The sequence below is a fragment of the Schistocerca cancellata genome, chromosome 7 (assembly GCF_023864275.1).
Source record: "Schistocerca cancellata isolate TAMUIC-IGC-003103 chromosome 7, iqSchCanc2.1, whole genome shotgun sequence".
NCBI lineage: Eukaryota > Metazoa > Arthropoda > Insecta > Orthoptera > Acrididae > Schistocerca > Schistocerca cancellata.
The window spans coordinates 106,541,261-106,565,637 of record NC_064632.1 but is presented as its reverse complement, the minus strand read 5'-3'; the positions used below and the strand labels follow the sequence as shown (position 1 = coordinate 106,565,637).

At 41.9% G+C, this 24,377-nt stretch overlaps 1 protein-coding gene across 1 annotated transcript in view; it reads left to right on the top strand.

Moving 5' to 3' along the window:
- The window catches only part of LOC126092656 (radial spoke head 1 homolog), a 179,756-nt gene that overhangs the window by 114,482 nt on the left and 40,897 nt on the right, over window positions 1–24,377 (top strand). The window contains exon 4 of the mRNA XM_049908378.1: window positions 20,804–21,046. Coding sequence (XP_049764335.1) covers window positions 20,804–21,046 — 243 coding nt within the window. The remainder of the gene's footprint in view (window positions 1–20,803; window positions 21,047–24,377) is intronic.

Below are 24,377 nucleotides of genomic sequence, written 5' to 3'. Positions count from 1 at the left end.
GTCCGTGATGCTTCATAAAGTTGTAGCACGAGCCAACTCCATCCTTAAAGTCTGTTACGTTCCAGTGTAGCGCTAGCTTACAAGCATATATGCGAATCATTTTTCTATTAATTCCAATGCTGTTTTGATGATGTCCTTGAATCCATTTCAGTATGTCATCATCTAGTTTTGGAGCCATTTTGCATTCAGTCCTCTATTTCCAAGTTTAGTCTTCCTCTTTTTTTTCAGTTCTTCTGTACTACTCTGCCAATTGCTAACGGTTTTTTTCTATTGGTGGATGGCCGAAATGCCACTCAGCTGCTCTGTTTCCATTTTCTTCTGCATATGTTATTATTTTCAATTTATAGCCTGCATCATACGAATGGGGTGTGGGGTTTGCTAGTCCCCCATCGGGCGCCTCCCCAAGTGGCGGATAGGGGAATGCTCTCTAGATATAGAGGGCACTGGGGAAATAAAATACCCGGGGTGGACCAAAACTAGCACGGGCAGGAAAGGCTCGATCAGCCGCGGTGAAGGCAACTCTCCTAGGGGTAGAGTACCCCAAAATCTAGACTCCTGGTCCTCCAGGTTGGGGGTTGTGCAGAGGGCTACCAACCCACTCATGTACAAATACGAAACGGTCAGGATACTCAACGCCAACCTCGGAAACAGGACAGGATTTACTGGAACAAAAACTGGTAAAGCTACAAGGAATTCTCTTTTGGACCATGGAATATTATAAGCCTGTATCGTCCCGGAACTGCTCAAATTCTATCAAACGAATTAAGAAAACATAGAGTGCAACTGGTAGCTCTCCAAGAAGTAAGATGGCGGGGAACAGGTTCACTGAAAATAACAGACGGAACAATAATGTACGGAGACTGCGCCATGAATTTGGAACCGGTTTCTACATTCATAAATCAATAGATGTCTCAGTAAGGGAGTTCAAACATGTTAATAACCGTATGTCATACATAACTATGCAGACGCAGTGGTTAGACATTACATTTCTAAATGCACACGCACCCACAGAAGAAATGGATGACAACACGAAAGAAGAATTCTATGGCCAAATGGAACAAACGTACAACTTATTAAGTAGGCACAATGTGAAAATAGTGTTAGGAGATTTTAATGCCAAAGTTGGAAAGAAAGAAATCTACAAGCCAACCATCGGCAATTTTAGCTTACACGAGGAAAGTTCAGACAATAAGTTTCGACTTATAAACTTTGCCATGACAAATGGTCTCACAATAATCAGCACAAAATTTCAACAGAACTGCATTCATTTAGGAACATGGATATCACCATATGGAAAGACAGTCAATCAAATAGATCATGTAGCTATCCAGAAACGATTCCAAAACTGTATTAATGATGTCAGAACCTTTAGGGGAGCGGATTGTGACATAGACCACAAGTTAATAATATCAAAAATGAAACTGAAACTCAAAAGGAAAGTAAATAGAAATAGAGAAGAAATTACAAGATATAACATAGGAAACATAACGAAAGTAGATATAAAATAAAATTTTACAAAAGAAATTAAAAGCAATCTAACAAAACCGAGACTGACCAATGCAGAACCTCAGGATGTCGAAAGCAGATGGAGTTGTATTCAAGAAGTAGCTTCCAAAATCATAGGTGAAAGAAAACGACCTCATAAAATTTGGTGTAACACAAAGTGTCATGAAAAAGTGCTGGAAAGAAGAAATGTGAGGAATGCATGGATTAAAGAGAGAGACAATATGACATTGAAGGAAAGATACTATAAACTCCGCCAAGAAACTCAAAGAACCTTAAGACAAGAGAAAAGGGAGTACTATAACAATATGATCAGAGAAGCAGAGGATGATTTCCAGCATCGCAGGACAAGGCAGATGTATCAAAATATTAAAAAATCCTTTGGTAAGTTCAGTAAAAGGGAACAGCTTATAAAGGGTCAGTATGGGAAAATAATGACCAACAAAAGTGACATACAAAACAGATGGAAGACATACTTTTCACAACTTCTCAATTGCAATGACCCACACTCTTACTTTAAATTGGAAGAACCTGATACAATGATACAGCTGATACAGTTAGTACCACATCAGTAAATGAAATGCAGCAAGCAATAAAGAAATTGAAGAATAACAAGGCTTGTGGCGAGGACATGATATACGCTGAGTTATTAAAGAATGGAGGCCCACAACTGGAATTAGAAAAACAGGCGTTAATAGAAACAATTTGGGAGACAGAAACCATTCCTGCAGATTGGAAAACTGCAATTGTGTACCCCATATTTAAGAAGAATGATCCACTAATTTGTGATGACTACAGAGGAATTGCCCTATTGGATGTCACCTTCAAAATCTTATAGAGCTGCCTATTAAACAGGCTGATACCAATAACTGAAGAACTGATTGGGGACTACCAATGCGGTTTCCGCTGAAACAGTTCCACATTAGATCACTTATTGATCCTAAGAAAAGTAACTGAGAAGGCGTGGGAATTCAATGTAGATGTCCACATATTATTCGTAGATTTTAAAAAGGCCTATGATAGCATACACCGACAGACACTCCTAAATATAATGAAGGAATTTAAAATACCATCAAAATTAATCAGATTAGTTAAAATGGGTATAGACGAAACTTTATGTCGCATAAAGACACCGGTAGGAGAAACTGAAGATTTTAAGGTTTACACTGGACTGAGACAAGGGGATGCCATTTCACCTATTTTATTTAACCTTGTCCTAGAGAAGATCGATAGAGAATTTTCTAAAACCAGTCCACAAGGGATCCAGCTACAGGATGTGAAGATTAGAAGACTTGCCTATGCAGATGATGTAGCTCTAATAAGTAGTTCCAAAAGAGAATTAATCAGAATGATGAAAAATTACTACAAAATTGCTGAGAAAACATGATTACATGTTAATGAAGAAAATACAGAATACCCGCCCATAAGTAAGAAAACCAGGAAAGATGCACCTCTGACTGTAAATGGATTCAATTTCAAGACTGTTGACCACTTCAAGTACCTAGGGAGTCTTTTTAGTAATAACAACAGAACAGATATAGAAATAGATGCCCGTTTATCAACAGCAAACAAGACACTTTCTAGTTTCATAAAAATTCTAAGAAAAATATCACTTAGCAGTAACTTCAAAATCCGCTTATATCAGTCGACCATTATACCTGTGATGTTATATGGATGTGAAACATTAATATTTAGAAAGAAATACGAAGAAAACCTGTTAATATTCGAAAGAAAAGTACTAAGCAAATTTTTGGACCCGTATACGACGAAAATAACATGGAATGGAGAATAAGAAGTAATGAAGAATTAAGAGGGCTGTACAAACACCGTAACATCGTCGAAGCGCTCAAGAGGAGAAGGTTGAATTGGGCAGGCCATATAGCAAGAATGACAGAGAATAGACTACCTAGAATGGCATTCAGCAGAACAATAGATGGAACGAGAGGAAGAAGGAGACCCAGAATCAGATGGCGTGATAACATTCGGGAGGATACAACTAGGATGTAGGGCAATAGCTACTGGACAAACAACGCATTGGACAGGCAGAAGTGGAAGAGGCGTATGATTGATAAGGCCCTTGCCACATGTAAAGTAAAAGTAAAGTAACTTAACGTCTACCTCAGATGACAGAAAACAGAACCTGACCGAAAAATGCAAAGTTTCCAGATGTTAGAAGTGAAATGGAACAGCCCGTATGTGTCAGACGGTTGCATGAATTAGTGCAGTACGCCTACGTAGACACGTGATGGAAGCCTAGAAAGCGGTCATATATGAATTTCCCTGACTTGTTGGTGTATCAACGCGGACTGTCCAACTTGCCTACAAGAAACGGTGCACCACTTTCAGCCATGTAACACGCTGGGAAACAGAGACTAGTATCATACCTCGTCAGTGGTAATCGGTTTCAAACCAGCATCCCGACCATGTACCAGTATTTACGGATGGCTCTAAACAGGGGGACTCTGTTGGTTGTGCTGTTGTTTTCCCTGATCGAGTCGTCAAGTTACGGCTTCCTGCAGCGTTTACCATCTATGATGCCGAATTGTTTGCGATCTTGCGGGCATTGGAGCAGATGAGATGTGTTCCCAGTCTTAAGTTTCTCATCTGTTCTGACTCCCTGAGTGCCCTTCAGACCATGCAACACTTGTACCCAGCGGATACGGTCGTCCAGAACATCCACGATGCCCTACTCCACCTGCAACGGCAGGGGAAGGAGGTTTCTTTCTGCTGGGTGCCGGGGCACATGGGTATTAGGGGAAACGAACTGGCGGATGTGGCTGCCAAAGATGCATGTTCCCTCCCTCACGTTGTTGAATGTGCAGTCCCCCTCCATGCTGTTACCTCCCTTTTGCGTTTTCGTGTTATGTGTCAATGGGAAGAGGAGTGGCTGGCAGTCGGTGAAAATAAGCTGCGTCTGGTCAAGGCCACCACGCGGCCATGGCGTACGTCCTACCAGTCATGCAGGCGGGATGAGGTTCTCCTCACTCGCCTCCGCATCGGGCACAGTCCCTTAACGCACAGTTTTTTACTCCGGCGGGAGGACCCCCCAATCTGCAGTGCTTGTGGCGTCCAGATTACGGTCCGCCACATTTTACTTGACTGTCCTTTATTCTCTGACCAGAGGGCGGTGGTTTCCTTGCCACCGGATTTGCCCTCTATTTTGCAAGACGACGCAACGACTGTGGTTAAGGTCTTACGGTTTTGTGTCCTGTCCAATTTGTTGCCTCGGATTTTAGGGAGAGGATTTTAATGTGCTGCTGGGTGACTGGCTCACCCAGGCTTTAGGTAAGAGGTCCGCCAGTCACGATTACCTACTTGTTTCACTTCGATTTCTGTTCTCTTTTCCTTGTGTTTCCTTTCCTCTTTTAGTGCGTTTCTTCTCCTCTTGTTTTGCCTCTGTATGTGAGGATTTGGAACTGCGTCAGGTCTGTGTCTTTTAGCCGTTCTCCTTGTTCGGTGTACGTCTTCGTCCCTTCACTGCATGTGTTCCTGTTTCTATGCGTTTGGGCGCTGATGACCACGCTGTTTAGCGCCCGAAAACCTCAAACCACACACACACACACCAAACTCGACAGGAATTACATTACGTAAATTCAAGGTGGACCGGGGTGGGGGGAAGAAAGGGAAAGAACTGATGACGTCGGCTGCATCGGGACTTCATACGGAATGATCGGCAACGAACCAAAACGTATCCCAGACCAGGATTGTAACCTGGGACTTTCTACTTACTAGGCAGCTGTGTTAACCCCTACACCACCCGGAACACAGTGTTTGTCGCAACTACGCGCACTGTCTCAGCACTCCTCTCAGCCGACCGACACTCCCACCTAGCGCCACTTATCCGCCGTCCCTGTCCATGTCGTCCAAGCTCGCTACTTTGAGAGTCCCGCAGGAAATCGAACGTAATTGTGTACCCATACTGAAGGAGGTGGATTCATTGCTGATCGCAGCGAATCAGTTATAAGAATGCGCGTTGTCTGTTCTTTGGACATGTTACCGCTATCAGGTCCATGTCAGGTCGATTCACAGCAATAGTTGCACAAAGAAGTACAAAAGAAGTATACAAGAGCTCTGACCTCAGTTGACCTCTCAGCAGAGTGACGGGACATTTCTCTGCAATGTTGTCAATGGTCTGAACTGAAGCTTCACAGTCACACAATGGGGAATCCGAGAGTTCCCATTTGTACATGAAGGATTCAGATCTTACGTGTTCACATCGTATTATATTCAGCTAACACCAGGTTATTCTGGGCTGTTGCAAACCTGATACACGTGTGGGGTCTTCGATGACATGATGACATAAACTGGGTGTTGTTTTTCCATATCACCTTTCACACATCTTTAGTCTTGAGTGGTGGGATCTCACGAGCTGTCCAGGACAGATTCCTTTACTTAAGACGCATGCTGGGTGGCCAGGCCACAATTTCTTGGAAAGGTAGCTTTTGTAAAAACTCTAATTATTAATCTTTTTCCATTGTTTTGTTTTTGTCGTCTAAACCTCAGTGCGGCAATATTACTGAGAGTAGACCGCCAAGGTAGAAGAGCTGATCGCAAGGTGCCTGTTGTGATTCTCATGGTATCGTTCACTTGAATATCCACCTTACTGCCACGCACACTCTTGTACCATACTGATTCGCAATATTCAGCCGGAGATTATACAAGAGACAAGGCTGCGGAAAGTGTCAGCTTGAGTCCCACCCCCAAGAAGTCCCAACTACTTTCTGGACAGCATTGATCCTAAACTTTAACTTTTTTGCAAGTGGCCAGAGGTGAGTCCTGAATGATAGTGAAGATAGTATACCTAATCGTTTTTGTTACAGAAGGTTGAGTTTTAGTGGCTGGTTTGCTAAGCGGTTGTTGAGGTGAAAAGCTGTCACTTCAGTTTTTGCAGAGTTAGGGCACAGCCTACAAGTTCTGTAAGAATCACCAAATACTCACAAAACTTGTGAGAGCACAGTTTCTCCATGATCGAGGCGCTTGCTTTGAAATGCAATGGCAGTACAATCTGCGCACCAGAACTTCCAGGATACTGTTTCTGATATGTCACTGACGTACAAGTTGACCAACAGTGGGGCCAGGACAGACCCTTGTGGTAGACCGTTCTTGACTCTATACGATTTCTTCATTTTGTCTTGGAGGCAGACTCGGAAATACGACAGACCTGAATAAATCTTTTTGGATTCACTTCCTCGACGAATTGCGGCCTATATCAATGGTTACAGACGGTGTTTCACGGTATTGGCTTAATGCCTCCTGGGGAGTGACTAATCTTTTGTCACCAAAGCCTGTCGCTCCGTTCACCGAACGTATCAGACAAACCTTGCACTAGGGACATTGTATGAGGATATTTTCAGAAGTGCGCAGAATCATCACCAGATGTCAGCGCTAGCGCAGCGAGTTTCCCGTAGAATAATAAATCATTCTATACCAGTAAACACGTCATTTTTTAGTGTTCTGTGTAGAGATCTACGGTGCGAAACTCTCTCTATTGTTGTTGCAGTATACTGATTTGTGTAGATGCAAAAAATCGAGATTCAAGCAATGATTAAGTACTTTGTATGAAAAGGTATTAAAATAAAGTAAATTTATAACTGTTTTCAGAATACAATGGGGCCCCTACTCCTTTGATATTCAGCTGTTTCCAAATGCATAAACGAGTATAATTTTGTTTGGTGCAGCTTAGATGATGCTCCACAAAGTGGTCGGCCAACATGTTGTAAGTAGGCTGTTTAGATTTTTATATTGGTAACGTTACGTAGCGCTCTGTACGAAAATCACTGGCTGTGCTGTGTGCAGTCTGTGGCTAGTTTGCATTGTTGTCTGCCATTGTATTGTTGGGCAGCTGGATGTTAACAGCGCATAGCGTTGGGCAGTTGGAGGTGAGCCGCCAGCAGTGGTGGATGTGGGGAGAGAGATGGCGGAAGTTTTGAAATTGAACTGCTATATATATTATGATTATTAAGGTAAATACAGTGTTTGTTCTCTATTAAAATCTTTCATTTGCTAACTATCCCTATCAGTAGTTAGTGCCTTCAGTAGTTTGAATCTTTTATTTAGCTGGCAGTAGTGGCGCTCGCTGTATTGCAGTAGTTCGAGTAATCAAGATTTTTGTGAGGTAAGTGATTTTTGAAAGGTGTAGTTTAATGTTACTCAGGGCCATTCTTTTGCAGGGATCTTTGATAGTCATATTGCGTTGCGCTAAAAATATTGTGTGTCACTTTAGTGAATGTTTGAGTACGTTCAGTTTTGCTCAGCTGTTTGAAAAGCAAATAGTGTAAGAGGTTTATCAGCACAGTCGTGTATAAATTGTTCTAAAGGGGACGTTTCATATGTCGACCCTTAGCCTAGGATACCTCACTGGAATCTTCTGATTTTTTCTTGTAGTTTGTGTATTTAGTGTAGCTTTTGTTTATTGCTAGCGCGTAATTGTAGAGAGAATCTCCTTTGTAGTTGCAGTCTTTCATTGTTGTACTGTAAAACAGTTGTGGCATGCATGTAGATTGCACCAAGTATTTCGCAGCTGCGCTTGTAATTAACTACATATTATGTTGAGTGCTATGTTAATGTGTTCTCTTATTTTTGCTATTCAAATTGTGCTTTTCTGTGTTATCGTGTGAAATATTGTGACAATAATGGCGTGTGAAAAACGTAACACTTGGCTCCAAAGTAAACTGAGAAATAATAGTGACGACGAGCGTAGCTTATCAGCACCACTGGGTAGAGAATTAACAGACATTCGAAGTAGTAATTTGGTAACTGTGCATAGGGATATGGAGCGGGCGGCAAATAATGGTGTAGACAGTCAAACAGGTAGTGAACAGGGAAGCATTATCGATCGATCGGTCGGCAACAGCTCGCCTCAGGAATCCGAAATGACAGAACACAATACTGCAAATACTGTAGACTTCGGTTTTGGGTCCTCACCGTTTTCTCAAATGAGTCAAGACACATTTTCTGCTTGTCAAAATGTGAATGTTGCCGGTGAAAATGCACTGCCAAAAAGCATAGAGAAACAGATTCCAGACACTAATACATTACTATTGCAGTTAATGCAACAAATGGAACAATATCAGAGACAGATGGGACAAAATCTTCAAAAGTTAGACACAATGGAACAAAATCTTAAAAAGTTAGACACAATGGAACAAAATCTTCAAAAGTTAGACACCATACTTGAACAAACACGTGAAGATTTAACTACTGAATTACATAACATTGAATCGAAATGTCAAAAGGTCTGTAATGACGTAAAAACACAAATTTGTGAGCATTTTCAACCTATTTTTTCGCAGCATGAAAATGCATTACAGAATCACGAAGCAGCCATAAAAGAACTGCAAACCATTGTTCATGAAAATCATGAGACCTTGTGGGCTAAAATTGACTCAGTTGCATCTACTGATTCGGTTACGCAAGTGGCAAAAACTCAGGAAAACTTAAAGGACACAGTAGATACGATTTCAACACAAATGGACACTCTGAAACTTGGTTCAGAAAAACACACTGAGGAAATAAGTACACTATCAGAGAAAGTAGCTGAACTTTCGGATCAGGTCACTAACTTATCTACAAAGGTAGATGATGATCTGAATGACACAAGACCCATAGCCTTCACTGACACAGAAGAGTATGAACAAATTAGAAAATTCAAACAAAATCAAAATCAAATCAACACGCAGTACAAAAGAGAAATCCGGGAAGTACAAGATCAGCTGACACAGGTGATACAAGAATTACATATTTCAGAGGACACTCGCGCTCCAACACGGGAAGAGGAACTTAGAAATACGGAAAAGCCACAAAATAATAACACAGGGCATTTCGGTAATTATGAAAGGAATTGGCAAGGTGGACCGAATTTTGAGATGGAACCGCCGACACGACGTAACAATGACCGATATGCTACTCGCCGACACGATGACTTTGACTATAAGCTGTTCATTACTACACGTAAATTCAAAACATTTAAGAATTCTGCCAACGACATTCATCCACAAGCGTGGCTCCATCAATTCTCTCATTGTTTTCCTCCCAACTGGTCATTGGCGCACAGATTAGAATTTATGTGTGGCTACTTGGAGAATGAACCAGCTGTAAGAATGCGATCGGTCATTCACGATTGTCACAGTGAAGGAGAATTTTACCATGCGTTCCTCTCAGCATATTGGTCACAAGCTACACAAGACCAAGTAAAACATAGCATCATGATGATGAAACACTTTGAACAATCTGAATTTTCCAGTCTTGTCAAATATTTTGAAGACATGTTGCACAAGAATCAGTACCTGTCAAACCCATACAGCCCCTCAGAACTCATCCGCATTTGCTTAATCAAACAGCCTGAACATTTACGACATATTATTTTAGCAGGACGTTGCAAAGACGACATTGAAGCTTTTCAGGAACTGTTACAAGAATTAGAAATTGACACAACCAGTCGCGGGATGCGAAAACAGGAAAACAATCACTACAGGTCACATCCGTCACAATTCCGTGACGACAGAAACAATAAATGGCCGCAACAAGCCTATTCTTACAACGTAAATCGTGACCAAAACAGACACCACCCGTATGACAACCACTGGCAGAGTAATAGTTACAGAGAAAGATCGCATTTCCGTAGTAATGAATATGACAGAGACACTCATAGAAACAGACAATTTGGCAACCAGAACAATTTTTATCACGGGAGACAGAATAACTTCAGACGCAACGGTCCAGCGCGCAGTTACGATTCAGGGAGAAATTCTCCACCACGTGACCGACAGGAAAGAAACTGTGTAAACTACCGAAAAAACGACAGACCTGAATTCCATCAGAACTGGCGAGTTTTAAACAGAGCTGGGCCCTCTCGGTAAGGCGAATTTGTGGAAGTTAGGCCTCCTAATCCCAGTAACGACGCGCGCCAACAAAGAAACAGACAATGACTCACACCGCAGGCAGCCGCGTGCGCCGGCTGGCTCAGGGAAAAATAACATTGACGCTAACCTTGAGCAAAATTCCAGTATTCTTTACGGACGAATACCGCATGATAATTGCATTCAAGTTGAAACTCTGCGTACTGAGAAGAGGAAAGGTTTACACCACATTTCACATGTAAAACCGTTTATTGAAAGATAATCTGCCTTTTAACTTTGTCTTTGCCATAAAACGTTTCACTTCACGTTACTAGTATGCTTTAGAAACTGTTACCATGCAACAATGTTTGAAGTTAAATATCCAGTCAAGAACCAAGAGAACTTATTTAAACAGAAATCACAAATCCATTGTTATTGCGAACAGACGACACAGTGTTACTGTGTGTGTACATTCTTGCTTGTTAGTTGCATGATTACAACATTTACCAGTACTGCTAATGAGATTTTAATGCAACATTTTGGTTCACTTGAAAATACATTCTGGATTTAAAGTACTTTCTTTGAGATACCAGATGACACAGTGGTTAGTTTATGTGACAGCTACACGATTATATCACGACGTTACTAACAAGTGACAATTTACAATGTTGCTTTTGCGGTGTTTCTGTTTTAATCTGCACTGTTTTTCTGAATTATTCTGGAAAGTAAAACATGTGTTAGTAGTAACTTTTGTGGTATAGCTACAATGAGACAGCCTCTTTCGTAGCACAACAATACGTTACAGCACAGTACGTTCTTCACCACGACAATAAGCGTAATAACTAAGATATCTATACGCAAAGCATTTCACTTTTGTTTATCATGAGGTAAGTACATTGACTTCTGCAGAACTTAGCTTTTGGAGGACGATAACTACGACACTTCCACAGAGATTATCTTACAGCAAGACGCATATTTAGCGCTACAGGACACGTATTTGACGGATTAATTTTGTACTAAAACATTTATTTTTAAAGATATTTGAAGTACAATGATACAAAGGTTTTCTGTAATACATTTCATTCCATTCTTGTAATCTGTAACACCTGAGGTTATAATTACAATAATCCTCAGGGGGGTACACGCTTACTTTGTGTACCATGTGTTTGGCAATCACAAGGAGCCCTAGCTAATATGGTATTTGCTTATACAACTTTACACATCGGTACCATATTTCTCTAACACACAAATTACACACCTATCTGATCATTTAACTGAGAGATAAACATTTTTTTCACTACGTCAGTGACCCATGTTTACGCAATTACACAGCTGGATGATTTCACACTTACGAAATTGTATTTTGTCTGTACTGTGTGAACTCTTCATATTTTTTCGGAACCATTGTGATACTATGAGAGCTTTGAATGATGTATTTGGTATAAGATCATGATTTTTAAAGTACGTTTGAGGCAGATGACACTATTTAAATGAGCAGAGAATTCTTTTTAGGTTTTGAAATTATTGGAGGAAGCTACGACGATTTTGAGATTTGACTGAGGTGTTATGATGTTATTTTTACGACAACGATGTGTATTATGCTGTTGAGGTATGTTTATGTCAATAAGATGATGCTACCATATATGAGGAATGTGATCACGTGTTTGTATGTATATGAATAATGAATAGAAGATAGGGACTCTTGACTTGTGAAAAAGGATGTTGGAAACCAAGAATCGTACTTTAAGAGCTATGAAATGTGTGTAAATGCGTGAATGTATCACAGTGCCGGCGAAAATTTTTTGGACAATGTTATATTCATAGGATTTTGTTTCTACACACTTGTGACGTAAATTTTCGACCTGTGAAATTTTCATATGAGACTGTCACTGTAGCGGAAACTGGTGTCGTAAATATTTCAGTAAGAAAGTTAAGTGACCACCTGCACGTAATGCATTGTGAGCGGCCAGGTGTGCCAGCCGCCTCGAGAAAAAGCCATTAGGGTGTGCATTTCAGAGGCAGAGGTGGAGGAAAAAAAAGGGGACCATTAACCTCGCTATTGACATTTCTTTGTAGAAAGCATCGCAAATATAACACGCTCATTACTTGAAAACATATGATTACTCGTACTTTGTGCTAATTACTGAAATGCTTATGAATTGATGGGAAATATTCGTACATCTGCACACCTGATTATGACAAGTGTCTTTCTACGAGAGTTGAGAGCTACTGACTTATGAAATGCCACATGACTATTGAATGATATTTTTATGCTTTGGTTTGCGTAATTGCTTATTTCATTTGATATCTGGTTTCCAGCTGTGTTGCAGCATTGCTTTTATAAAATAAAATGCATTTGCTAATGTGAACACTTTCTGTCAACAGATCTATTAAATAATTATTTTATGATCCACATTCTTTAAAAAAGGAGCACTTGGAAAGGAAAGAACAATAAGAAGGAACTAGTAACAGTAACAAATAATTTTCTTTTCAAGTACATGGTAATATTTCTTTTTACAATAAGTTGTTGTGGTGCACCACTTTAATTACATAGACATTAAGATGTGAATAGACATTTCCCTTTTCTACATTGTTGTTTTTACTGTGATACTTTTTTGCTTGAGCTATGTCATGTTTAGGTATAAGTTGCTGCTGTTTGCCAGGCATAGTGTTATTGAATTTGACTTTGTATTATTCTGTTAAGCCAGTTTTACTAATGATTTATTTTTATTGTTGCTGCACATTGGCTCATATTAGTTGTAATGTTGCATTGCTTGGTAATTTAGATTTACTGTAGCTTGCTTTGCAATTTTCCATTTTTTTACATTGCTGTTTGTGTTAATTTGTTATGTGCTGCTGCATTGCCTCGTCCCTTAGTTTAGCATCTGAGCTCAGTAGATTTAAGTTAGCTTAAGAGGGGGTAGACTATATAAGAAACTAACTATGATGAATTGGACGAAATGCGTTAAGAAGCTATAAGAAAATGGTTTGGCCAAAAAAAAAAAAAAAGGGGGTAGTGTACAGTGGAGAAAAACTATTTTGAAAGAGGATGTGAACAGAATACAGAAAGCAGGCTTAGATAGTACTTTTGGGAATAATGATGAACAAAGGGAGATCTCCATGCAAAATACTGCAGTAAAACAAACCCTGTCATTTCCTTTTTTGTCATCCCTCTATATGTTGTGTACCCTTGTGTATTTGTGTTTTTCCTGTCTTTATGTGTTTAGCTGATGAGAGCTATGTTGTAGACATTTTCTAATACTCTGTTATTTACTTTGTAAAGATGTTTAGACATTATTTATACTGTTTGGTTGCTCACATGTGAAGGTGATGTTTCAAACATTCTTCTGATATTTTATGTATTTACTTATGTCATAATTCCTGTAACACTGATGTATATGTCTATTTCTATTGTTTTGTAAAGTCTGTATTACTACAAATGTTATCTGTACTGTTATGTTTTTAATGATGTATTTTGTACCTTTGTAATTGTATTCTCATGTTATAAAATTGTAATTGACACCAGTTCATCAAATTAAGTAACTTGTACGTTACATTTCACTGCACACATTTCTGTTGGTCATAGTAATGCACAATATGTGAGAAGTAGGGACTGTTAGTGTTTGCACGTGTGTTACTAATTCAGCAAGGGACTGGATAACAGCATTGCTCGTTCCAAGGACAATTCCAAAAACTTTGCGAGTGCACAAGTGGTGATTATGGACTTGCTATATTCTCCGCAAGACTCTTCAATGGTGATTGTGCACCTGCACAGTCGCAGCAGATATCTGCTGGCCATCTCTACAAGGACTACAGTGGGTCTACACCTTTGATGGCCCACCAATACTGTAATCTCTACCAGGACTACAGTGGGTCTGCTCTGTGATAACCTACCTACCAATATTCTTCAGAACTTCGAATGACTCTGCTGTGGGTTTGCTCCATTGTGGCCCATTACCTGTCAGCATGTCAAGAGTCAGCACTGTCTTTCCGTTGGAAGGACACCACTACTGCTTCAAGACTGCATGGAAATCCACTACTTCTGTGTGCAATTTCTTTTACTAATGAGAAACTGTAATTACTATTATGATGAATGATCAGGACTATCTTTATGGACTGTGAGAAAATTTTAGCTTTTGACCAACATTGTATCAATAAGATTTTATATCTTTGTTACTGTAATTGTGAAAAATTTTTTTCAAATCTGTATTGGCCAGTGCCCAACACCATTTGTAAAAATTTTTTGTGGGGAGCATGGGGGCTATGTAAGTAGGCTGTTTAGATTTTTATATTGGTAACGTTACGTAGCGCTCTGTACGAAAATCACTGGCTGTGCTGTGTGCAGTCTGTGGCTAGTTTGCATTGTTGTCTGCCATTGTATTGCTGGGCAGCTGGATGTTAACAGCGCATAGCGTTGGGCAGTTGGAGGTGAGCCGCCAGCAGTGGTGGATGTGGGGAGAGAGATGGCGGAAGTTTTGAAATTGAACTGCTATATATATTATGATTATTAAGGTAAATACAGTGTTTGTTCTCTATTAAAATCTTTCATTTGCTAACTATCCCTATCAGTAGTTAGTGCTTTCAGTAGTTTGAATCATTTATTTAGCTGGCAGTAGTGGCGCTCGCTGTATTGCAGTAGTTCGAGTAATCAAGATTTTTGTGAGGTAAGTGATTTTTGAAAGGTGTAGTTTAATGTTACTCAGGGCCATTCTTTTGCAGGGATCTTTGATAGTCATATTGCGTTGCGCTAAAAATATTGTGTGTCACTTTAGTGAATGTTTGAGTACGTTCAGTTTTGCTCAGCTGTTTGAAAAGCAAATAGTGTAAGAGGTTTATCAGCACAGTCGTGTATAAATTGTTCTAAAGGGGACGTTTCAATGTGCCCCTATCACGAAATTATTGCAAAAGTGCATAATGGTCATGAAGAATCGCTGACCGAAAGTCCGAGGAATTTCTAAGGTTTTAAGGATGTCTGAAGTTCTAGGCCTGTCATATAAATGGGCATATCACACTTTAAGAGTGGAATTGGATATGAAAAAAATATGTGCAAGATGGACTCAGGACGCAGATCAGAAACTCATCAGAATGGAAAGTCCCGAACGATGTGAGACCCGTCTCCATAGCAATGAACAAGATTTTTTTCCGTGGTTTGTGACCGTATATGAAACTTGGGTCCACTACTGTACCCCAGAAACGAAACAACCCCCATAGCAATGGAAACATGTAGATCCACCACCACCATCACCACAACCACCACCACCACCACCACCACCAAAGGAAGCCAAAGTAATACGGTCAGCTGGAAAGTTCATGGCATCACGTTTCCGGGGTGCGAAGCGACTACTACACTAACCTCCTGGATCAACTACAGCAAAAGGTACGCGAAAAAAAGGTCAAGATTGGCTAGGAGGGAAGTCAGTTTTCATCAAGGCAACGCGCGCCTACACACAAGAAGTATCTTTGCCATGGCAAAAGTACATAAATTAAGACACGAATTTTTGTGACACCTGCCTTATTCGCCTGATTTTCATAAGACTTCCATCTCTTCCCCAAGCTCGGTGGACGGTGATTCTTTTCAAACGAAGAACTGTCAGCCGAAGTTGATGGGTACTTTACAGGCCTGGACGAATTTAATTTCCGAGATGGGATCAAAGCACTGGAACATCGCTACATCAAGTGCGTTAGTGTACAAGAACGCTACGTTGAAGAAAAAAGTTTCAGTAAGGTACGTCGTTTCTTCCTGTTCTATTCCTAGAAATTTTCAACCTATCCTCGCAGAGTAGTTGTCCACAAAATGTAGAATGATTAACCACGAAAATGCAGTAACTTATACGATTTAGTTAATACTGCGGGGTATGCTTTACCATGGCCTCCATATGTCTGTACTACCGTACTACCGTAGGTATATTAGTTTGACACGGTAAATAAATTTTTGGACCCACCTATGAAGTTGTCTATTAGTTATATAGAAATATTCAGTTACTTAATTAATATTTCATTATTATATAGGGTAACAGCGTAAATGTTTAATATTTGGCGTATTGAACACCTTGAACATGCACACAGATGGTCAACCGATATTCGGTATGCACGTTCTAGAGTTAAGAACGTTTTCAACACATTATTTAATTAGTGGATAATAACTTCGTCGGTCAATAGCATGTACGTGCATTAACCGGAATGACGATCACCAAGTCACTACCCCTTTATAGAATCCTTGAATATCACCGATTGTGGTCAATACTATGTGTATACGACAGCAGTGATGCCATCACCTAGTCATACACGACTTTTTATTAACTTAATTAATGGCAGTCATATCCATATAAGTATCACGAGAGGGTAACGTCACATTGCCACAATCTACTGGATACGAAGTTTTGGTTCAGACTAGCCGGATCAGTCTGAATTGATCTTACTCAATGACGTTTAAAGGTGTCCTTGGAGCGTTGCTCACCAAATCACACCATAATTTAACCATTTCCCGTCATCCTCCCACAATTTACACTAGTTCTTCAAGTACATACTGACCTATGTCGGTCAATTATTTTAAGTGTGTTGAGCGGAGCGATGTTCTACAAGTCACACTTTAGCTTTGAGCATAATTGACTTATGTCGGTCAATAGTTTTCAAGTGTGTTGACTGGAGCGATGCTCGCCATGTCACACATTAGCTTTAAACATAGTTCCGCTGTCATTCCCTAAGTTCAGTGGCAGTGGTCACCAGGCCGGTATTATGATGGCAGTGGTCCACATACAGTTTTTACAGTATGTATGTGGATCACCTTCAGGAAGGCAAATTGAGTACCCCAATACCACCACATTATCCCCTAGTATAGTGTTTTGAGCAACTCATAACCATAACTTGGCCAAGAAGCTCAATCAGGCACGTGCATTAGTTTTTGACTTGATTCTAGAGCATTTCACGTCAAATATACTAATGTTGAATAATGACCATTCATTTTATATGGCGGGTATTGCCGGATGTTACAGATTAGATATAGACTTGTTCATAAGTTCAATCATGACAATTTGTGTGCTCAGTCAATAGGATGTTCATGCGTTTTAACCGTAGCTAAGCAAGTGCTTAACAATTACGTCTTAAAAATTTCTAGACCTAGTAATAGTCATGACGATGTTGGCTTTATACACTCTTGGAAATGGAAAAAAGAACACATTGACACCGCTGTGTCAGACCCACCATACTTGCTCCGGACACTGCGAGAGGGCTGTACAAGCAATGATCACACGCACGGCACAGCGGACACACCAGGAACCGCGGTGTTGGCCGTCGAATGGCGCTAGCTGCGCAGCATTTGTGCACCGCCGCCGTCAGTGTCAGCCAGTTTGCCGTGGCATACGGAGCTCCATCGCAGTCTTTAACACTGGTAGCATGCCGCGACAGCGTTGACGTGAACCGTATGTGCAGTTGACGGACTTTGAGCGATGGCGTATAGTGGGCATGCGGGAGGCCGGGTGGACGTACCGCCGAATTGCTCAACACGTGGGGCGTGAGGTCTCCACAGTACATCGATGTTGTCGCCAGTGGTCGGCGGAAGGTGCACGTGCCCGTCGACCTGGGACCGGACCGCAGCGACGCACGGATGCACGCCAAGACCGTAGGATCCTACGCAGTGCCGTAGGGGACCGCACCGCCACTTCCCAGCAAATTAGGGACACTGTTGCTCCTGGGGTATCGGCGAGGACCATTCGCAACCGTCTCCATGAAGCTGGGCTACGGTCCCGCACACCGTTAGGCCGTCTTCCGCTCACGCCCCAACATCGTGCAGCCCGCCTCCAGTGGTGTCGCGACAGGCGTGAATGGAGGGACGAATGGAGACGTGTCGTCTTCAGCGATGAGAGTCGCTTCTGCCTTGGTGCCAATGATGGTCGTATGCGTGTTTGGCGCCGTGCAGGTGAGCGCCACAATCAGGACTGCTTACGACCGAGGCACACAGGGCCAACACCCGGCATCATGGTGTGGGGAGCGATCTCCTACACTGGCCGTACACCACTGGTGATCGTCGAGGGGACACTGAATAGTGCACAGTACATACAAACCGTCATCGAACCCATCGTTCTACCATTCCTAGACCGGCAAGGGAACTTGCTGTTCCAACAGGACAATGCACGTCCGCATGTATCCCGTGCCACCCAACGTGCTCTAGAAGGTGTAAGTCAACTACCCTGGCCAGCAAGATCTCCGGATCTGTCCCCCATTGAGCATGTTTGGGACTGGATGAAGCGTCGTCTCACGCGGTCTGCACGTCCAGCACGAACGCTGGTCCAACTGAGGCGCCAGGTGGAAATGGCATGGCAAGCCGTTCCACAGGACTACATCCAGCATCTCTACGATCGTCTCCATGGGAGAATAGCAGCCTGCATTGCTGCGAAAGGTGGATATACACTGTACTAGTGTCGACATTGTGCATGCTCTGTTGCCTGTGTCTATGTGCCTGTGGTTCTGTCAGTGTGATCATGTGATGTATCTGACCCCAGGAATGTGTCAATAAAGTTTCCCCTTCCTGGGACAATGAATTCACGGTGTTCTTATTTCAGTTTCCAGGAGTGTATTATCCTTCCCACTCCTAAGTTCTTTTTGGGTGATTAAACCTCGTGCTTAAGCACAAAAATTTTCCTAGATAGGCCATACCTTGTAAGTACACGAAGTCTTCCTCATATCATGACGAATGAATACTTCATAAATTTTAAGACAGTCGATCTGAGTACGTTCTGCACAGGATAACAAATACGCCCTTTTCCTCAGCTGTACCTTTTATTTCACTTTACTAGTAAATTCAAAGTCAGGAGTTAGGTTCGCGTCTTGTCCCAACAAGTACCCATCACACAGTTTATACGCAGGCGAAAGGTACTGTGTCCGCCTAGGCGGGCCTCATGACGCTACGGTCAGTTCCAGTACGGCACTCGTGGCTGCCGCATCACGGTCGCGAAGTGGGGCCGAGGCAGTTTCAGATAAGTTTTTACAGTCTGACGATAATTTATGGATTTGTAGTTTTAGCTTGACGATGTCCACTATGGACAAACGGTAGTTACGGTTATTCTGAAGAAGGTTGGGTTATCCCGACTGAAAGCTAGGTAAATTCTAGGTAAGTTGTGCAACTGAGGCTGTTGATTATTAGCCGGCCGGGGCGACCGAGCGGTTCTAGGCGCTACAGTGTGGAACCGCGCGACCACTACGGTCGCAGGTTCGAATCCTGCCTCGGGCATGGATGTGTGTGATGTCCTTAGGTTAGTTAGGTTTAAGTATTTCTAAGTTCTAGGGGACCTATGACCTCAGAAGTTAAGGGACTCCGCAAAGGCTCAAAATCATGAAAAATTCAATTTTGTTTTGCGTTTTCTGAATCTGCAGACTATTACCTTTTAATAGATATATAATTTATTCAATTCTGAAGACTACAACTATTTTTAAATTTTTTTTGAAATGTGTTCTACATGGGCGTGACCCACTGTGGCGCTGTTAAACTGCTGTCAAATGGTGTTATTATTAACGTCCGTGTTCATCAGGTACATTTTAGTGATGTGAGATAAAGTATGTGTTGTGGCTAACCTGTGATGGTTCAATATATATCGCTGGTGTGATTGTCGATTGTTTCATGTTTATTTACTCTGTCGTTATCTCGAAAATATTCGTAATTAATTCTGTTTCTTGAGTCTCTGTTTTGTTGAAGTATAATAATGAGTAAAAGTAAAGTTATTAGAAATCCTCTGAAGGCTTTTAAGAAAAGGAGAAATGTTGGAAAGCCAAAGGTATGTGTTATTACTGTAAATAATAACATTCTAACATGGTACGAGCGATGCTTGCTTTAGACAAGGAACGCCTTCGGGCTGCAGACAGGGCTGTAAAGAGTCTAGAAATACAAGCAAGAGTAAACAGGAGGCGGAACAAGAGGAAGCTGGAGGAGGAGTTTGCAGAGGATGAAGATAATCCACCCTATGGACCTGGAATGCACTAAAAAGTTAATCCAATCTTTGTCGCTCGATTCCCAAAACTTTTATTTTCTCATACTAATTACATGTTTTCTAAGGATCTTCCAAACATATTTGTTTCAAACTTTCAGTAAATGTTACACAGTACCTTCTGCATAATTTAACACAGCCTTTTTCCAAAAAACTGTATATTTTTGAATATATAAATAAAAAATTGCAAAAAAATGCTGTGAATTTTCATTACAATTGAAAAAAAATCATCTTTAATAACTGAACTAAAATTTTGTAAAATCCCTGTGTTAAGTTGTAGCTCATATTCCAATAAATAATCTGTAAAAAGTTCAACTTCCTACCTCAAATACTTTGTGAGGAAAGATGTAATTTATATGCGTTATTTTAACATTGCAAGTATAGGGCGTTCCGGAGCCCCGTAAGTCCCGTAGTGCTCAGTGCCATTTGAACCACTTTTTGTTGATTATTAAAATTAAAATTAATACTGTTTGTTTGTGGTGGCAGCCCTTAGGATCAGGCGCGTACTGGTTCGAGTCCGGCTGCGTGCAGCTGGGGAACTACTTGATGGCCAGGGACCCTGAGCTGGAGTTCGGGGAAGAAGAACCAGTTCGGCCGCCGCCGACAGGCGAGGGCGCCGAGGACGAGGAGGAGGAGTGGCCGCCGCGTGGGGAGGTGGCGCTGTGGCGCGCGCACTCGCTCCGCCCCTTCCGGCCAGACATCATGCCTCCGGAGCCCGTCTCGCTCAAGGTACGGAGGGGTAGTTCGCGAACGAACGGGTGCAAAGGAACGGTTCACCAAGATGAACGAAAGGACCGAGGAACGAATTCCAAGGAACGATCGGTTCATAGTTCACTTCGGTCTCGGCCGTCTACTTATAGTTCCCGCGAACGAGAGACGATGGGTTCATACTTAACTTCGGTCGCGGCGGCCTACTTATAGTTACCGGGAACGAGGAACGATCGGTTCATAGTTCACTAGTCCACTTCGATCGCGGCGGTCACTTCGGCAGTTCTCGTTCCAGCCTCGGTCGCGTGCTCGTCTCGGTCTCGGTCTCCCTCCACCGCACTCGTCGTTCTTCAAATGACCACCTGTCTCAGTTCCACTGCTGACTGCTCCTAGTTAGTTCAGAATCCAGTTATTCGTTTCCTTCCCTGCGCTCGCCTATTTTACATGTGTTCCAAACTGTTCTTGCACTTGGTTCTGGCTATTCAGCGTCCATGACCGGTAATCAAAAAATATTCTATAGTTACGTAAATTACATAAAAATTACGTTGTATGTAATAGGTACGTCTTTTCAGGTAACAAAAGGGCATATCAGCTCACTTCGTTATATCGATGAACAGCAGAAGACATACTTATAACAAGGCAAGTTTTTTTTTGTTATTCATATATTTTTTGGTGTCGTCGACTTGATTTAGCAGCTAACTTTCAATAATTTGCTTAATTTCAGTGTAAGAAAATTCATATAAAACGATTTTAGTCTATCTTTCATATAAAAAACATCACATTTAGGAAGGCTCTAATTATTTTTGAGTTTGGTTGTTTCCAATTTGCATTACCTGCTAGTTTGGTTTCATGCAAAAAAAAAGTCGCTTGTGGGTCATTTTGGCTCAGTAGGAAAATCGGTGCCTCTCCATTTGAAAAGACATAGATTGCCATTAAATCATATTTACTTATTATCTCGAAAATATTTGTTCAGAAGGAGCTTTCAAACCCAAAACTTTATTACTGCGAACTTAATTATTAGTATTATTGCTGCATTAACTTTAATAATGCTACATAAAAACCTAATTTTTACTAAGCGTGTGACGCAAGTATGAGAGAACCACATTTCATTTTATCCTTCCATAACGTCTCTACTTCGCCTACGAACTCAGAGACAACGTGAAGTATATATAGGGTGTAAACGATTATTGTTTACAACGTAGCATAGCTATGTAGTGGAAGTCGAAACGAAGAATTTTATACAAGACACTTGTGGTCTATTAACTTGGGAAACAGCCACCAAGACTACATGAGCTATAGCCCATGCGCGTCGCGTGAGATTTTCATGTTCTCTTCTCCAGCTCTCTACACATCGTCATCGACTTTCGCAATTGTTGCTTGCATTAGCTTGTTATTTCTTCACTGCCTAATTATTACGTTTGTCTGTTTGTTATATCTGATCGTAATGGGCAACACATCGTCCGTAATTGGTGAGCAGTTTGTACTCGGGGCCGGTTTTCCGTGCGCCGCCCTATATTATTTCCCTGCGATCAGCCACACAAGGCTACGGTTGGCTAAACGAGAGGTTCTGCAGAATCACAGAAATTACTTCTAAAAGTGTGTAAGAATTCTGTAATGAATAAAAACTCTATACTCTAGGGGGGAGGCATGTGCCTCCTCTTGGTGTCCTCCATCTTTCAGTCTCCTACACTACTAGTTTTCAGTTTTTCATAAGAACAATATACCAAGCACAAGTGAACGGTGAACGAGTAAAAATGATCGGTTGCCAAAAAGAAACGATCAGCAGTGAACGAGTTCCCAAGGATGAACGAGTTTGCCCATCTCTAAACTGCAGTGCCACCTGCTTCAGGCCTCCTTCATTAAGCACGACTCTCATTCCACACTGAAGTGACAAACGGCAGGGAATAGCAACATGCGCATATATACTGCTGGCGGTAGTATCACATACAAAAGGTATAAAAGGACATTGCACTGTGTAAGGGGTCCGTAGGCCCTTACTATAAGTTTGCACTCGGCACAGGTCGACAGGGCAAACTATCGATAGTGTGTCGTGTGGCGAGAGCGAGTGTAGAGTCAGTTGTTCCCGTGTGGCGGGCCGAGCTGTGCAGAAGCCAGCAGTTGTTGTAATGCGAGATTTACCGACAAAGGGAGTGGACATCGCCGCGGTTTAACCCCTTTGTGTTAGAATAATACGGGAAAGTGATAAAGTATAATTACGAGAGTGATCAGTGATATTTCTGTGCCGTTATTTTGATTTCGCGTCTACCGCGCCGGCATTATTTTGGATTTGCAGTGTTGGATTGCAGTGTTGGATTGCAGTGATTGTACCAGCGTGTGACGAATATAAATAACGAAGAAGCCTGTGCTGAGATTAGCCGTTATTAAAAGTGTATGACGAAGGCAGTGGCTGTCTCCCTTTTCTTGTGTTTTTGAGACGAATATAGGTCTTGATTAGTGAAGCTGTGTTGGCGTTATTCTTGCCACCAGACATTTCATTATTACAGCATTGAGAAGGACAAAACGGAATGTAACAACTCCGTAACAGTCCATTCCGATTGCCAGCCCCATTAGGTACACGGTCACATTATTTAATTATTCATTTGGGCTGCTATTAGATCCCGATCGAGCGGGATACATAAAATACGGACGTGTTACAACTGACAGAGATGACAACTATACTCAGGTGATTCGTGTGAAAAGGTTTCTACCGTGGTTATGGACGCACGACAGCAGTTAACAGACATTGAACGCGGAATGGTAGTTGGAGCTCGACGCGTGGGACATTCCAATTCGGAAATCTTTAGGGAATTCAATATTCTGAGATTCACAGTGTCAACAGTGTGTCAAGAATACCAATTTTTAAGGCATTACCCCTCACCACGGACAATGCAGTGGCCGACGGGCTTCACTTAACGACTGAGAGCAGCGCTGTTTGTATAGAGTGTCAGTGCTAACAGACAAGCAACATTGCGTGGAATATCCGCAGAAATCAATTTGGGACGTATAACGAACGTATCCGTTAGGAGAGTGCGCCGAAATTTGGCGTTAATGGGCTACGGCAGCAGACGATCGACACGAGTGCCTTGCTAACAGAACAACATCGCCTGCAGCGCCTCTCCTGGGCTTGTGACAATATCATTTGAATCCTAGACGACTACTTGATGGCCAGGGACCCTGAGCTGGAGTTCGGGGAAGAAGAACCAGTTCGGCCGCCGCCGACAGGCGAGAGCGCGGAGGACGAGGAGGAAGAGTGGCCGCCGCGTGGGGAGGTGGCGCTGGTCAGATGAGTCCAGATTTCAGCTGGCAAGAGCTTATGGCGCAGAGACCATGATAGCCGCCCAGAGTGGCCCAG